This window comes from Sorex araneus, chromosome 2 (assembly GCF_027595985.1).
Source record: "Sorex araneus isolate mSorAra2 chromosome 2, mSorAra2.pri, whole genome shotgun sequence".
Lineage (NCBI taxonomy): Eukaryota > Metazoa > Chordata > Mammalia > Eulipotyphla > Soricidae > Sorex > Sorex araneus.
Genome location: NC_073303.1, coordinates 152,522,564 through 152,541,190, shown reverse-complemented (window position 1 = coordinate 152,541,190; position 18,627 = coordinate 152,522,564). Strand labels below are relative to the sequence as shown.

Here is an 18,627-nt window from a genome sequence, read left to right as displayed (position 1 = left end):
TGCTGAGATATGTGTTATACTTTTAAGAAATTCGGTACCTCTTTGTGAATCTTTGCTTAAAGACAATCAGAGGTATAGGGAATGACTCCTGACCTTCAGGGGCTTGTTCTCTACTTGTAAAGACTAAGACAGAAAAAGTTCATGGATAGGAAAGAAAATTGCAGTGGTTTCACCTGGAATCATGCAGCCAAATGGCAACGCTTCTCTTGTGTGATTAGTGATATACCAAGTGAAAGTGTGAAGCCAAGAAAAGGAAATTAATTAGCAGGAGTGTTCTGGTGACTCAAAACATAGGAGTGAGCATGAAGATGGTTTGGGAATATGTTGTAGTTCAGGAAGGAAGAGATTCAAAGCAGAAGCCTCTGAACCTCATCGGACTTGCAGAGTTGCTTTGCTGAACCTGCAGTTAACTGATCTGTGTTATATTTCACATTTCCATTATTGGCAAAGGGTCTAGGGTTGTAGAGCACTTGCCTTGCATGTGTGAAGCCCTCGGTTTGATTCCTGGCTGGCACTTACCTTCCAGAAATGTTATAAATATTTGGTGATGAAATTTAAGATTTTTTTAAAATTTCAAATAAATGCAGACTTCTTTCTATTTGTTTAAAATTTAGAACAGGGCCAGACGATATTACAGTACCTAGGGCACTTGGCTTGCACATAGTAAGCTATGTTGGATCCCCATCACTGCACATGGTCCCCTGAGCCCTCCAGGAGTGAGCAATCCCTGAGCATAGAGCCAGGAGTAAGCCTCCACCACCAGGTGTGGCTGAAAAACAAAATTTAGAGGAATTGGACTTAATAGTCTTTTTTTCATAAGAATAATTGGTCAGATACAGAGAGTGTAGGGGTTATGGTGCTTACCTTGCATCCTGCTGACCCCAGTTTCAATCCCCAATATCACATCTCCTACCCTAAGTATTGCCAGTAGTGAACCTGAGCACGGAGCCAGGAGTAAGCCCTAAGCACTGATCAAGCACTGGTGTGGCCCCAAAACAAACAGCAAGATTAACTGATCAATGATAATTCGCTTTCCCCTTGGAGAGGCATTTGCTATGTCAGTGCCAGTGTCTTCTCCTCTTGCTACTGAGCTCTGATGAAGGCCAGTAGCCCTCAAAACATTACACTTAGACTTGCCTTCCTCCCTCCCTCCTACCGATCCATGGAGCCACAAATTACAGTGGTAATTTGACGTAAGCATTGATAGAGACATGAGGGAAATGAACCAAATGGATGAAGACAGGCAAAAGTGATTTAGATAGATAGTAGTCAGGAGTACATGATGAAGATTGGAAATTGGTGGAGTGTAGTTTTAAGTAAAAAATGGAAGGTGAAAGGGTGTTTATTGTAAAGCACAAAAGATATTTGTACATGAAAATAATTGGGAGTGATTGAAGAGTTGGGCAGTGGTTGCAGTGATAAAAGGAGTACTTGAGTACAGGGTACTCGCAGGAGTACAAGAGAGAGTCACTTGGCAGTTGTGCATTGAATAAGAGGATAAAACCTCTGGGCATCCAGGTGTGAGGAGAAAAGAACCAGGATTATAGGAGCTGTCTGTGGAAACGGGAGGCATAAACAGACAGCAGGGAGTTTGCAGGGAACTCTATTGGATTTGATGCTTAACATGATGTGAGGCAAAGCAAAAAGGAGTGGGAGATGATTCCAGCTCTGAACTGGATGGAGAATGTGGGAGAAGGATGACTTCCACAAGTTTGGCCCTAACCTTGGAGCACTACTTCAGGAGGGTGTTTGCAAGCAAATGAAAAAATCCTACAAGTGGAAGAAATGAAGATGCTGGCAGCCAGGGAGCAGGGTTAGGGTAGGGTAGATGGCTGAGGAAATCGAGTACCAAGAATCTGGAAGAGAGTAGAGTTTGGAAAGAGAGATTTCTTTTCCTCTGAGCACAGAAGGTGGAAAACTGGTTCCCACAGAATTGCTTAGTTTGGCCTGTTGAGTACCTTTCTTCTGTGTTTATGAATTTATAAAAATCAGTTATGTATTTGACACATAGTTGAATAAAAGGTGTGAATTTTCCCATGTAATCATTATATATATGTAATTTTATATGTACATATATATGAGTGTGTCTGTGCATGTATGTGTATGTGTGTGTGTGTGTGTGGTGTACCCAAGAGAGTTAGAAAGTAAACAACTCTATTTATTAAAACAGAACAAAAATTTTCAGAGGTCTCGACAAGTTGGTTTTTCTTAAATTCTACCTGACAGGAACTTCTTATAATTAAAGTCAAACATATTGGTAAACATTTCTTCTAATGCTTGCAAAAAAATTTTTTCTTTTGCTTTTTGGGTCACACCCTGCGATGCACAGAGGTCACTCCTGGCTCTGCACTCAGGAATTACTCCTGGCAGTGTTCAGGGGGCCACATGGGATGCTGGGAATCGAACCCGGGTCGACGACATGCAAGGCAAATGCCCTACCCGCTGTGCTGTAACTCCAGTCCCTAATGCCTGCAAAATTTTAATCATAAAAAATTATGGCTCATCTTAAGGAAAATTTAATTTTGATAAAATCAAAGAAAATTTTTGCTGTATTGAAAAGAGAAGGAAATGCTCCAACCACATGAGCATTTCCCACCACTCCCCAGTGCAGGTGGCACTTGTTTGAGGGGTGACAGTTTTCTGTGATGTTCCCATGTATTAATCAGTATGAAGTATTTCTTCCTGTTGTAGCCCCCTGATGGCAAGGGGCTACAGTTTGTCCTACAGTTGCTGTCTCAATTTCTCCTATACTGTTATCATATATATTCATCTAATTCTTATATCTCAGGGGGAGAGGGCTTTTATGTGAAAGTGGTGTGCTATGTTTTTTTTTTTTCTATCAGTTGCAAGTCATTTTTGGAAAGTTCCCATTCTAAAACTTGTCATCTCATTCCTAACCACAGCTACTTATTTTTGGAGGAATTTACAGGAATGTTTCTAATGACTTTGGGGCAGGGGTGGGGGTGGGGAGGGGGGTGCAACTTCAGTAGATAAAATAAAGGATACCCTACCTACACTTCACTCAATCTTCAGAAACGGTATAATTTTTGAATTAGTAGAGAGTAACAAGAAACATTTAAAACAGCATTTTACCTGGTCTGATTGAACAACTCAAATAGAATACTGTTCAGTAGACCCAGATGTTATTGTCAAGGGATGCTTAGTCCATGTTCTATGACTAGTTATCTTTTATAATAAAGAAAATTGAATTTTCTTAGAAGCAACACTATTCTGTATTCTCTGAAACCATCAGCCAGCATGATTTTATGGCAAAAACATTCTAGTTTTATTTAATTGTGGGAGACATGCACATCTTGGAAAACACTGCTAAATGCCTTCCTGGGGTTATGTCTACACTCTTTTGGCAGATAATAAGCCACTACAAATGATTGTAAACATACCTTGGCTGGAAAGCATTTGTTTTATGCTAAAAACCAGCTTTCGAAATTGAAACTTCCTGATAGTGTCAATGGGTCTGTTTTCACACTGCCTTGTTTTTAAGCTAGCCTGCTCTTTTGTAATAGACAATGAAAAGCAAAGTATAATTAAGATTGAGATAAAATGATACCTTTTGGAACTACTTACCCATTTCTTTGTACCAGTTAGAGTATCTGTTTCTGTGATAATACTTTCATCTAGTGCCCCTGAAGAACTATTTTTTACTGGTCATTTCAGTAAATCTTTTAAAGCTGGATGCACTTCAAAAATGAATCACTATCTAAACATGTGTAGAAAGAAATACATTTTAAATGTCTTTTATTCTAATAGATAAAAGCTTGCTTCAGCCAAGATTTATTATCACTCTAAAGTGAGCCCCCAATAACAAATGCTGACCCTAAGGTGTGGTTGCACTGGACTGAAAATGGCAGCCTCCGAGAAAGCAGAACATAGAAAACCATTACTGACCATTTTATCTCACCCTGTTAGTGTCCCCTTTTAATCATTTTGAAGGGGAAAGTTTTTCATCTGTCTTTCCAGCATGTTCATTCTTAGGATCCCAGTTTCAGCAGAGTGGGTTTTTATACTTCTTTTGGGGAGCAGGTGGCATGCCTTCCAGTACATCATTCTCAAGTCATTCTGACTACACTCAATAGTGAGAAAACTCAGTGAGGTTTCACTTGTGGGGGTAAAATTAAGATATTAATGATAAGTTTTTAGTGATGCTCTTGAGTAATGTACCTAAGGGCAGTGTGGTCCAGGCAGTGGTCCAGGCCAGGCAGTAGCATGATCACAATTAGCATTGTTTTCTATAGTTTCACAAATTCTTCCTTAGTATGAATCCGTGTTCCAACTCATCAGTTACCTCAACGCTAGTGAACCATTCAGTTCAACACAATTGTCTGTTGAATGCCTTCTCTTTGAAAAGTGGTAGGTACTAGCACATTCTTGGAGAATACAAAGGTAAACAGGATACATTTTGTAACCCCAGAGTTACAGCTGTGAAAAATAGAGTAGTATCTGAGGGAATAGACAAACATCAAGTATTTATGCCATGCATTTGATTAAAAACATTAGCATGTTTAATTTGAGTACTGCCTTGGGACTTCCATCCAGAAGGTACCCAGCAGATAATTTTTCATTCATATTTTTAAAGATTATTGTGCAATTTAATAATAGAAGGATGAATTATAATTTACTGAGGCATGTTCTGTTTTAGGCCTAATTAGCACCCAACTGTCTATTAAGGGCAGCTTGACTAACTAATAACAGACATTAATTCAGTGCAGCCTATGATATACTTAAGTTTATGCTGATTTATGTTCTGTGCCTACTCTGCTCTGTGTATGTCTGTGTAGGTATGTAAATGTGTTTTATGTGCACTTTCTTATGCAAAATATTTTTAAGTAGTTATGCTTATACACAAAAGCAGAACTTAAAAGTAGCTTAATTCTATTTTAATAAGTATTGCTTCTTGGAAAATCTTCCTGAATCCAATTTTATTATATGTTTCTTTCTTCCCCTCAACTATAATCATTCAACCTTGGAATGAAAAATTAGGGCAAACTATTTAATTTACTAAGGCCATGACATGTACAAGTAATGATACCAATATAAATATTACTACTACTACTGCTAATAGCTAACATTCTATGTGGCATAAGGCTCCACTGAGATAGTTGTCATAATGTATTATTCTGGCTCTGCACGGGGCACTGTTTTAAGTACTGTACAGTCACTACTTTTTGAGCCTCACAGCAAATTTAAGGCAAATATCATTAATCATCAACATTTTATATATAACAGGAAACTGAGGCACAAAAGTGTTTAAAGTAAGTTAGCTTAGTGGCAGAGCCAGACTTCAGTCCTAAACAGTCTGATTCTAAATCTTGTCTTTTTGAAACTGCCTGTCAAAGTAGAATTTATTCACAAGAGTGATCGCATTTTCTAAGAGTCTATCTCCCATAGCTGTTTCCACTTTTTGTTTATTGCATGAAAATACAGACTGTTAACTCCTAGAAGCTGTTGAAAATTATTTCTAATAATACAATATTTGAATTCAGAAAAAGATGAAAACAGTAAATCATTAACGTCTCTTTAAAATAAAAGACATCTCCATGCGTGGTGTCCTGGAGTCTGTTGGCTCTGCTTGATGATTTACAACCCAGGTGGCTACAAAAGGCCTATTTCTGGGCTCCTCTGATTTCCATTTGGGCTCCTCAGTAGGAGACACTGGTGGGAGGTTGGATGAGGGAAAGAACAGAGGCCAGAATTTACAGGGAGAGGTGAAGAGAGGTAAAGCAAAAGCAGCTGTCCTAGTTTGTCTCACCACCTCTTTTTGGGGATGTTTAAAAAATTTTTGTGATCTGTGCGAACAGTGTGTGCCCTGATGAAATTCTCTGCTAGATATGCTTTACATTGCTTAGTTTTTGCCAAATTAGTATACTGCATCATTTTCTATTTAGTACAGTTATAAAGGACTGGAGCGATAGCACCACGGTTGGGCTTTCGCCTTTCACTCGGCCAACCCGTGTTCGATTCCTCCGCCCCTCTCGGAGAGCCCGGCAAGCTACCGAGAGTATCGAGCCTGCACAGCAGAGCCGGGCAAGCTACCCATGCGTATTGGATATGGCAAAAACAGTAACAACAAGTCTCTCAATGAGAGATGTTACTGGTGCCCGCTCAAGCAGTTATAAAACAGACTAAGAGAGTGCTGTTAGTATGCTATATCCAGATTTCAGCAAGAATTTTTACATCTTCAATGTCCTTGTGTAAAAATATGGGGCGGAGTGGTAGTAGATTCTGACTGGATTATAAAAACCGTAGATTGGTGAAGTTTATTAATGTTTGTATTAACCTGATGAAAGGACCATAGAAGTTGGCCAGAAGACTCTAGGCCTTGACAGTGTCCTTACACTATTACAAAGATTTGTACCAAGACATAGAAACAACTTTATTGAATATGGCAACAGTACAAGGCTAAACAATAACTTAATTTCATTTTTTGTTTGGTTTGTTTTGTTTGGGGGCCAAACCCAGTAATGTTCAGGGTTTATTGTTGACTCTGTGCTCAGGGGACACTCTGGGTGGGCTCAAGGGACTGCATATGGTACTAGGAACCCAGCCTGGGCTGGCCTCACATAAGACAAGTGCCATACCCACTCTGCTGTCTCTCTGCTCCTAATTCTAACTTTGAAGGAATAAACTTCACAACAGAATCTTGTATCAGGTAGGGGGAAAATAGCACTGTAGCACTGTCATCCCATTGTTCATCAATTTGCTCCAGTGGGCACCAGTAATGTCTCTATCATGGGAGTTTGCCGGGCTCTCCAAGTGGGGCAGAGGAATCAAACCCGGGTCGACCAATAATAAGGGGAAAATACATTTTAATAATACAGAATTAGAGAAACCAACTTTTTTGGCATACTCAGTAAACAAAGAAATCCAGGCTTATAGACAAATACCAGATGAGTTTACTAATCTGGGTAGAGAGATGAGGAAGAAGGTTTCAAAGGATGACAAGCCCTTTGCCTTGAATTGCAGAGCTGAGAATGCCAAGACTGGTGAAGTGTGGGGTGTGTGTGTGTGTGTGTGTGTGTGTGTGTGTGCGCGCGCACGTGCGGGGGCAGGGCGGGGCAGATAGTGCTATGGGGGTGTGAGTGATAAGGTGGAGGTAGTAACATCAGAACATAAGGACATTGGTTAGGGATCTTGGGCACTTTGGTAGTGATGATATAATGTAACTGTGGTCATCAAAAACTTAAGTGTTTTAACGCTATTGTGAATATGTGACCTAAAGTATAATAATTCACCGGGGAAAATACTTTGCCAAGTAAGTGGGGTGGTGGCATGGGAGGGAACCTCAAGATATTGGTAGAGGAACATAGACACAGTGGTAGGTGTGGAGTTTTGAAGCATTGTACCTTGGAAATTCTATTAACAGTGTTGTAAATTATGGTGCCAACATAAAAATTGGGAAGGAAAAAAAGACCCAACTAAAGCCAGTGAAAACTAACAAAAAAATTTAATTAGAAAGCCAACTCAGGGTTTTTTATTAATCACAACATCAGTGTAAACCAGAACAAGGATTTGTTTGTACAAAAATAAAGGAGGGCATTATTTTTGTAACTCATTAGAAGGCAAATAGTGCCTTAAGTGACAAATATGCCACTTCTCTGGAGTATTACAGGAAGGTTAGCTTATAAATTGAAGCATCTGTGCTCTTTAGCCCTTGTAAAACTAATATATTACATACAACTCACATATGTTCCCTTTTGCCTTATGACACAGAAGAGAATTCTTCCTTGTACAGATTCAAGTCTCAAGTACATAGCTCACTGTGTGGGTTTGGACAAGTTATGGTGCTTGATGAGAAAGCCAGGTATTTCAATAAAGCTTCTTTTTCTCCAGGCCATCGTAGTACATCTAGCTATATAAGAGAGATCCAGCTTTTGAAAAGTAAAAAACTTTCTATGACCTGTGGCGTTAAGCTCATGATGCGAACATAGTCTGTCCTCCAGGACTTGAAAATCTGTCACATGAGAGAAAGTAGATTAATATTTGTGCTTTTCAGAACAGTTGAGACTGACAAGATGAAAAGTTTTGCTCAGTACTTTAAATTTTTTAATATAAACTACCTGTAATAGAGTAATATGCTTACTGTCTTTGAGGTGCTAACTCTCAAAAATGTATTAATAAGATGAATTCCTATATTAAAAGAAGATTAAATTAGATAATATTAGCTCTGGTTTCTCTTCAGATCACATAAATTAGATAATCTCAAAATTGATACCCAACTGAGCACCTGACTTGTATTTACTTTAGTTTTTGATTGGTGAGATTTGCGATTTGTAGCTTGAGGCTTGAGGTTACTTACTTTAGTTAAAATTTTATTTCCAGCAATATAATTGAGTATACCCCCCCATACACACACAATTTAGGATTAACATACTCTATTTGTGAAAAACTTTAAAGAGTCTGAAATAAGGAAATAAAGCATGACTTGTACTCAGTGTAATTTCCTTCACAAGAAATATTATGCTATTTCCCAGATTATGTCCCCTGAGTGAATGTCTGATTTGTTCCATTTCATTCCTAGCTGTAGAATCCTAACAAGGGTGATGAGGAAAATCATCTTGCAATATATTGAAGCAGAGAATAGAGTTTGCAAAGATTATTAAGTTTGCTAAGATGAACCTGTGCAAATACAAACTGTTGGCATACCACCATAAAACCCAATGCCTATATGGTAAAAGGTCTTTGAAATGACTTATTAAAGGCCACCAGATTGATAGTGACTGAAAAAACATAGAATTTACCTTGAGGATGTCTTTCTGGCCTTCTTCTCAGATTTACATACTCTCTCATTATATTTTCTCTTCCCACATGGGATAGTTTAAGATATTAGAGAAAGGAAGATAAAAATTACTTCAAAATTGATAGAAAAATAGCAAATTCTCCCATTAGAGTAAAGCATGTATGAAGATTAAATGTATGAAGGTTGAAAATTAACATAAGATAACATTTAGCTTTGATCTTATTTCTGGTTGGATTTAATAAAGAGAAGTTCTCAGTCCTCATAAGAACTTGATGAGGTTTAAAAGTTAACTCAGAGGCTTTCCTAAAAAAGATATATCTGTTATGAATCTATAATTTTTCAGATTTTCCCTGTCAAAGTCAAAGTCTGGGTGCTCTTGTCTTGCTCATTTTATTTTAAATACTCTGTCTGCCTGCTCCCCGCTCCCCAGCACTCTTTTTTCAGTTTCTTCTCAGACTTACTAATCATAACATAATTCACATAGATATGAGATTCATTGAAAGTACTAAGGGGGAAAGTGAGGTGAAAGCATCTGATGCTTAATTCAATGTATTATCCATTTAAAAATGAATTTTATAGATGTTAATGATCTCTGACAACTTGCCATTTGATGAAATTATTTTTTTAATGAATTTATTTCTTATTCATGTTCTTGATTTGGGGGCTGGGCAAGTCCCAGTATTCTTTTTCCCTCTCTTAAGCTGCTAGTGAAAATAGTGTTACATAGAGTTAGTGTTAAGAAGTCCTGCGCTGCCCTTTGCCTGATCAGCTTTGTCAGCCTCCTGCTAAAGCCTCCTCAAAGATAGAGTTGGGACCTTATTGATCAGGGGCCACTTACTTCCTGAGGTACTTGGGCAGAAAAGCCAAATGGTTTGATGCTAGGGCCGTAGGATTGGCCTGGGCACTGCAGTGCAGAGACCGCCAGGGCCAGCCTGGCAGAGCTCCGAAGGCAATGCTGCATGAGATTTTGAATTCAGGAGCTAGACCTGATTCTTACTGGCACCTCCCCTAGCCCCAAACTCTGTGTCTTCTACTTGGAACCATGCAGTGAGCATCTAAATAAAATCCCAGGTATCGGAAATGAATTTTACAATAAACTATAATTTCCCCTTCTACAAAACAGCTTCAGATTGATGTTTAGCTATCACCTGAGAGCTGGAAGGGAAGACAGCAAATTTCTTCTTTAATGTCTTAATTCTGAGAATTAAAAAACTTAACCAAATTGCTGCCAGATGTGTTTTGGTATTCAGAACTTTTTAGAAAATGATACAGAATATCTATCTTACACTTGCAATTAATTCCCCTAGCACTTATGTAAATGAATGAAGATTCTGATAGTAAAAGCGTATCAGTCACTTTAAATGAGGTAAATTAAGACTTGAAAAAAATCGCATAGTTCCGTAGTCCATCTGGTCAGAATTGAAAACAAAATCAGCCTAAACTTTGTTATAAGATAAGTTTAAACACACACACTAGTGGGTTTTTTGTTTATTTGGGTTTTTAGTAACCTGTCAGCATGTATGAACGGACCTATAATGTTTTGTTAACTAACCAAAGCCGTCTGTAATTGTGCAATGATTCATCTTCTCATTTCTAATTTAAAGTGGGTAGATGGTAATTGTTCCTATTTTCCTCATTTACTAAAAAAAAAAAAAAAAAAAAGCAAACATCTGAACAGTTTTAAAGTGATTTACTAAGAACTTCCATAAACCATCATCTCACTTAGAACTCACAGAGTCCTCTTTGACAACTATTCACTATTCTTACCATCTTCATTTTACAAAGATGACAGAAGATTGAGGAGTGAAATGACTCATCTTCGGTACAAAGTTAGCAAGTAACAAAACTAACACTCAAAATCAGATCTTTTAACTCTGAATCTCATCCTTCTCCCTCCAACCCTTGTTTTTACCTCACCATTTTATCAAATACAAATTTCATGAAGAGTTTTTGATGAGGCTGGAAGAAGAGAATTCTGGTATGTTCTTATTTAGAATTGAATGCATTTATCATAATATGTAAATCCTTTTATTAATTTGAGTCATTTGAATTAGATTGGCAGAAGTGGGCTAATTTAATGTTTTAGCATTTAGATTTTTATGGAAATAATTTAGAAGTTTAAATTAATTTCAATTATAGAATAATAAGGGCATTTTTTTGTTCTCTTATTTTTGTTAAAACTGTTTAGATGTGCCTGGCATCAGAAGGAGTGAAAATGGAAGAATCAAAGCTAATAAAGGCAAAAGACCCAGATAGTGGAAGAATGAAAGAATTGGAGAAGGGAAGGGAAGAAAGAGAAATGAAAATGGAGAGAACAGATGAAATCAGATTACAGAAGGAAGCAGAATTTGAAAAATTGGCTAGAGAAAATGTAAGAGATTCAAAGGAAGTAAGAAATTTTGAGGAGTTACACATGGATGATCTAATGCCTATTAAAATGGAAAATCTCAAAGAAATTAAGAAAGAAGAGTTCGAAGAAGATCAAAAATGTAGTCACTTTCCTGATTTTTCTTACTCTGCCAGTAGCAAGATAATAATAAGTGATGTGCCCAGTAGAAAGGATCACATGTGCCATCCTCATGGAATTATGATCATCGAGGATCCCACAGCATTAAACAAACCAGAAAAGCTAAAAAAGAAGAAGAAGAAAAGTAAAGTGGATCGACATGGAAATGATAAGTCCACACCCAAGAAGACCTGCAAAAAAAGGCAATCTTCTGAGTCTGACATTGAGAGTGTCATATACACCATTGAAGCCGTGGCAAAGGGAGACTGGGGCATTGAAAAACTTGGAGAGACTCCTCGCAAGAAGGTCCGCACATCCTCTAGTGGCAAGGGAAGCATTTTGGATGCCAAGCCACCAAAGAAAAAAGTAAAATCAAGAGAGAAGAAAATGTCAAAGGAGAAATCCTCAGACACCACCAAAGAGTCAAGACCTCCAGATTTCATTAATATTTCTACCAGCAAGAACATTCCTGGTGAGGTGCCAGAGAGTATAAAAGCAGAACCAATGACACCCACGGAGGAATCTTTACTACCCAGCCTATCTGGACAGGCCAAGTCTGAAGACAGTGACTGTCACAGGAAAATAGAGACTTGTGGTTCCCGGAAATCCGAGAGGTCTTGCAAAGGTGCTCTTTATAAAACCCTAGTGTCAGAGGGCATGCTCACCTCTCTTCGAGCTAATGTGGACCGCGGTAAGTGACTTCTGCAAATCTGAAAAGAATATGGAAGCCTAGCAGGACTTCTTTTGTAGGTCTGTATTAAAAAGTACAACTTGCTATGCAGTAGAACCTGGCTGGCCCAGGTTTGAATCTTGAAACTCTAATACTGCATATAGTTCCCCAGCACCACCAGGAGTCACTCCTGAGCACAGAGCCAGGAATAATCCCTGAGCACTGTTGGGTGCAACCCCAAAACAGATAGGTAAAAGAACAATATGCTGTCAATCAGTAAGACACTTGCCCTGGGGTGAGGGTGAAGGGCTAGATAGGGTAGGGAAGAGAACACTGACAGTGGAGAAGGGAGTTATCACTCGGGAGAGGAGACAGAAATGCTGCTAAAGGTGATCAAGTGATATACGTGAAACCCTATTAGTAGCAGCACTGTACACCACAGTGCCTAAATTTTTTTAAAAAGTACCTGTCATAGAGATAAACTACTGGGTAAGGTGAGAGGGAAACTAGGGACATTGGTAGAGAGAAGTAGACACAGGTGAAGAGATTGGTGTTAGAACATTGTATGCCTGAAACGTAGCCATGAAAAAAATCTGTAATACACAGTGACTAAGTTTTAAGATACCATATTTTACATTTGTATAGTTCTTTGTGACTTGTAGTCCATATTATTTGTCATTTTAGCTACATGTTTTCTAGCAACTTTGCAGAGATTTTGTACTCATTTTGTGGGTAGTTAAGTGTTGAAAGTAATTTAAACCTTTTTTTGTTAACTGACAAGGGCTTACTTTTTTGCTCTGCAGAACCAGAAATGCATGCTTGGATCTTTTAGTCAGTCTTATAAACTGATGAAAAAAGAGTTTCCTGAATCAAGCAGATACATATTTATCAGAATCTTAATCTATAAGACTGCAGAAGGAAATAATTTAGTTTTCTCCATGAATCAAAACTTAATTTGAAGTAAATATATAAACCATGTCCAGAAACCAGTTAACATAATACCTAATCCATAGTACTCAATATAACTTTATCTCCTTGAACATATTGAATCTTGTTAGGGAAATACTTTGAGCTAGAGGTATGTGAATAATAGGTCAAACACTTCTGAATGAACATCCTTGGGAGTGCATAGCTCTCTAGAGATACCACTCCAGTAAATCTTCAGGAAATTAGAATTAGTAATGCTCACAAAGGACTCCCACACCTACAACTGATACTCTAAGGTAATTCAAAAGCTAGTCATTTCTGGAATCAAATACCTGTTGCAAGAAGGCAACAGATCTTAGAGATTGCAAGTCACTTTTCTGCATTGACTTTGTTATTTATTTTTATTTGGTTTTGGTTTCCTTTTGGCCACGCTCCGCAGTCCTGTGGAGCTTCTCCCAGCTCTTTGCTCAAGGGTCACTCCTGGTGGTGTTTTGAAAACCACGCGGCACAGGGACTAAGCCTTCTGCATGCAAAACATGACTTTAGCCCATTGGACTCTCTCTCCTGCCATACAGATTGTTGTTGGGTTACCTTTCATTAAGCATTTTGAGGACTCTGAAGTAGTTGCAGATCACTTGCAAATAGATAGCATCATGCAAGAGATACCAGAGGAGTCAAATTGAAGCAACTCAGGTGATTTCTTTCTCATCGCAACTTACTAAGCACACCCTATCTCTTGAATTTTCTTAGGCAAACGAAGCTCAGGAAAAGGAAACTCCTCTGATCATGAGGGGTGTTGGAATGAAGAAAGCTGGGCATATAATCAGAGTGGGACCAGTGGGAGCAAGAAATTTAAGAAGACGAAATCTAAGGAAGATTCTCTCCTTGGGTATGTACCAGCGAGCACAGTCAGCACATTGCCCAGACCCCAAATATAAATAGAATTTTTAAGATTAAATATAAATCACTAATTCTAATTCACTGGTACTTAGTATAATCTTTTTGAGCACAGAAGAAAAACGAATTAAGGATATCATATGATTTGTGTTTTTTACATGGTTGTATGAATGACAGCACCATTCACATTACACGATTAGCATATAAAAATATGGGTTATGGGACTAGAGAGAGAGTTCAGGGATAACATGGTTGACTTACATGCTGACATATGGGTTTCGAAAATAAGCACCATAGATAGTTCCCCCAAGCCCTTCCAGCGCAAGCAAGCTCAGCAAGCGTGAGCAATTATGGGTATGACCCCAGAACAAGTAAATGTTATACTTAGGCCTGTGTTAAATTTAGGTTGATCATATCACAGTCCTATGACATTGCAAAATTTTGCATACCTTAAAAAAAGCTTATGATAAAATATAGAGAATATGAAAATAATACTTATTTCTATTCAGTGTATTCTTTTCAAATTGGGTAAATGAGAATTGCAAAAGTGTTCTCAGATGATATAAATAAGTGTGCAGCTACTTTTCCTCACCAACATGAAGGTTGGTTTGCTTCTATTTTTGTTGCTGCTGCTATTGTTGCACCTTACCTTGGGATACAGACTATCCCTTTAAGCTCTATCCCTACCCACTGAATCTCTTCATATAGGGAACACCCTTGAGGCACTGGAGGAGGTCCCGTATCACTCCCATCAATGCTGGACCCAGCCTTGTGCCCCTGAGGGTTCAGTGGCCCAGCTAGGCAGCATGTGTGGTGATCAGGGGTAGCAGTGTGAAAGGGCCACCAGGGCTGCTAATGGTCCCTAGGCATCTGACAGTGCTCAGGGGTCATGAATTGCAGGGGATCAAACTCATTGAATTTAGGCATGTTCGGCATGTTCTCAGAATTTTGGAGTCTGTATATCTAGTCCCAAAGTGCTGAATCTCTTATCAAAATGCTCGAAGCATTCACAAGGACATGCTTTTATATCTGATGTTTATTCTGAGTGTTACATAAGTGTGTTTACATTTGATCTCACATATATATATATTTTGTTTAGTATTTCTGAAGGTGTGTGTATGTATATATACATATATACATATATATATCCATAAAGCAATGTAACAGATGTAACTTAAGGAAAATAATTTCTTTTTACCTCTAACCTTGTTTTGTTGAAACTTTTATCGCTCTAAGAAAAAAATTATTTGAAGAGTCTTTTGGCATAGAGAATATTCAGCTACCAATTATGTGCTCAAATATTATATCAAACATTGCATCAAGATAGTTATTCAGAATTATTTTCTTTTTGTGTGATACCAAGAATTCTTAATACTATTCTTATGTAAAGTACTTTAAGAGATCTGGTACTTCATTTTGGTGGGGGAATTACCTGCACATTTCCTTATGCCATTTGAAAACCTCTGAGTCTTCTCAGCCCAATTTGAAGAGAACACATTGAATAAAATAATATTTTATATACTCCATATTTCATGTGTATTTAAATATGTGCAGATTTATGTATTATGTATTCAGCTTTTTCATAAATATTTTAATTTTTGTTTATGGAATAATAAATTTTTCCATGGGAATTATAGATCTCAAAAATCCAGTTAATTCTAAGACTCTTAGTCATCATAAAGTGAAAAATGGAAATTATTTCTCATTATAATAAGTCTACAGTATTATTTATATCAAGATGTATATTTATATTTTTACATATTTCTCTTATAATAATACTTTAAAAATTCAACTTCATATTAGTTTGTCTCACATTATACACAGTATTGTTAAAACCACATTTGTCATTGTTGATTGATACAAATGCACAATTTATGGACAAGCAAAATAGCTTCTAGAACTCATAGTGCTTAATGACTACACATCAAGAAAATGAGGTCATTGCAGGCCATCCGAAGTTCTCAGAGAACTGGGCAGACATTAAGGCTTCTCCACTGAAAGTTCTCTGATGCTTTGATTAGAAGGTCTCTGAAATTGTGAGAGATATTTTCAAGAATCTCCTCTGAAGAATAAGAAAAGTGAAAACAATCTTTTGAAAGTTTTGTCCCTAACACGAGAGTTGTGTGATTTTATGTGATTTTTCTGTAGGTGCTTTATGAATTTGGGGGTTTTCATTCATCACCCACTGTCAGAATTGACCTGTCAGAGTCAGAGACTCTCTGAGTTGGCCTTGTTTATTTAGAACAGGACAGTACAGTGTATGAGTAATAAGAAATGTCAGTTCCCTCAGTCATCTCAGATTTATAAATTAGTATTTTAATCCTCTATATTGTAGAAAATGTGCTGTCTGTTTATCTAAAAACTGTAGCTAAAAAATCATTCACTGTTGGCAGTTGTGATTTTATATACTTTTCCACAAAAAAACATAGATGAAACCCAGGGGTGGAGAGTGGGTTGGGGGAGGCTCAAGGGTCTTCATCAGTTAAATCTTGAATTTTTATGTTTTTTTTTTTGGTTATTCACCATATATGAAAAAATTACCAATAATAGATAGCTTTCAAATAGTTACTTTCACTATATAATAAGGTGATTACATTAAATAATAAAAGTTATTTAATGTGAATAATCTTCAAGTGAACAAGAACAAGAGACTGTTAAGAAAGGAACACTCTCCTGCTCCTTTGATAGAGTGTAGTAATATCCATTTTCTTTTTACCATTCTGATTGTCATCTTGTTCCCTCCAACTTCTGTACAGTCCTTCCAAACTGAGAACAGTTTTAGGTGGTTACATCTTAAGTCCAGCCCATCGATTAGCCTGGCACAGTGGCTTCTAAATTGGTGCTCAAAGCTGCTCCCTTGCCTATTGGCCTCCCAAGCATATTCCTGCAGCTTCTCCCATCTATTTGGTTTGCAACTTAGTTCATAAGTCTTATTCTGTGAAAGCCAGCAGCAGTCTAGAATCCAGGAGGTATGCTACCATTACTGTATTGGGGGCCATGGATACAGTTGAAACCAGCACAGAATGTCCTAATTATGCTGGCAGCATTTTCTTCAGTCATTTGTGGGTTTTTGTTAATGCAGCATTGCCTCTGATTCAGTTGAAAACTGGTAATATTTATCTCATTGAGTGATCTATCCTCATCTTTTCTAACTCTCCAGAATATTTCTAATATTTAAAAATAAGTTGTGGGAGGTGGCACAGAGAGATAGTACAGTTGGCAAGATACTTGCCTTGCATGCAGTCAACTCAGCTTTAAACCCTAGACGCTATAAAGTCTCCTTAGCCTCAGTAGAAATGAGCCCTAATTGTGGAGCCAGGAGTAAGCCTGAGCACCAGATGTGAACAAAAAATGTTGTGCATTATGTGTGTAATTGTGTTATAAACAAGTCCTAGTCAACAGATTAACAGCCAGAGAGATGACTCAAAGAGCCAAAGCACACACATACATACTGAGCACCACTACATACAGCCCCAAACCAGGAACTTACTTATATATGATACTGCTATTAAGCTTGCCAATGTGAACTCACATATATGTAAATTGTTTGAATAATACTTCTGTTTAGAATATCTTTAGTTTTACTTTTTTTTTTTAGCTGGGGTGGGGCAAGGAGAGCAATGGTTTCTACCCAGCATTGCTCAGGATTTACTCCTAGCTCTCTGCTTAGAGATCATGCCTAGTGATGCTCAGGAGACCATATGAGATACCAGGGATCAAGCTGGGATTGATCTTATGCAAGGGAAGCACCATAACTCCCATACTCTCTCTCAACTCTGCAATGTGTTTTGCACTGTGAAAAATTCATAAGCCAGTGGAGAAAAAGGCAAATTCCACACTTCAGAAATGTGGAACATAAAAATTTTATGTTTGTGTTTTCTAAGGTAATAGCAAAATGATATGTGAATTTATTAAGAAAACTTAAATTTTCTCAAGCATTTCTGAAAAGGTATTTTTTGGCCTTTTACAGAATTTGTAACTGCACCCTAATTCTCTGGGATCTGTTTTGAATTGGATTATACCAAGATATGTCTTGTATCATTTTCTATTCAAGTACTTACATCATGTACTGATGGATTTCTGTCCCCTTCCTCTTCTTCCTCTTACTAGCTCAGCAAAGCTGGATGAAGAATTTGAAAAAAAATTCAGCAACCTCCCTCAATATAGTCCTGTTACATTTGACCGTAAATGTGTATCTGTCTCAAGAAAAAAGAAGAAGACTGGAAACACGTCCTCAGAGCCAACTAAAACCAGCAAAGGTTAGCTATGCACCATGCCTTCCCACGCTTTGGTTAAAATCTCAGCTGAACCCTCTATTTAGCTTTGTAGCCCCCTTTAGGTATATAAATGGATTTAGAATTGAGGCAGGAGTGAGTTGGAAATGCAGGATGCTTTATCTTACATTTTGTCTCATTTATCTTTCCCCTTTTTTCCTTCCTAATTATCCACAGCCTCTGTCATTAGAATTTCAACCTATATACTTGCCTTTTTAAAGTTGTTACCCCTGACTTTGACCTTCTGCCACACAGAATTCTAATTTGGAATATTGAACTTTTCTTGAGCAAAAAGCTATCAGCTGAGGTTTATTCTTCTGTTGATAGTGTATGTGTGATGGGTCAGAGTTGGGAACTATGAAGTTTTACTATTTGCACATTAAGCTTACTCCATTACTTACTGGTAGAATGAACCAAGTGAAGAAAAAATTAACCATAATACTTTAGTAAATACATTTTTTTAATTTAGAAAAATGCTATATTTAATGTATTTGAGTTCAGGAATATGAGATTGTTACCTGTGGATATCAGGGAAATTTTTAATTTCTACAAAGGAGGTGGATTATGTCAGTTCATCAAGTAACATGACAATTCAAAG

At 37.6% G+C, this 18,627-nt stretch overlaps 1 protein-coding gene across 9 annotated transcripts in view; it reads left to right on the top strand.

Moving 5' to 3' along the window:
- The window catches only part of BBX (BBX high mobility group box domain containing), a 318,125-nt gene that overhangs the window by 270,235 nt on the left and 29,263 nt on the right, over positions 1-18,627 (top strand). For all 9 annotated transcript variants that reach the window (XM_004606732.2, XM_055126206.1, XM_055126205.1 and 6 more), the window contains 3 exons: positions 10,944-11,952; positions 13,609-13,747; positions 17,866-18,014. In XM_004606732.2, the coding sequence (XP_004606789.2) occupies positions 10,944-11,952; positions 13,609-13,747; positions 17,866-18,014 (1,297 nt within the window). The remainder of the gene's footprint in view (positions 1-10,943; positions 11,953-13,608; positions 13,748-17,865; positions 18,015-18,627) is intronic.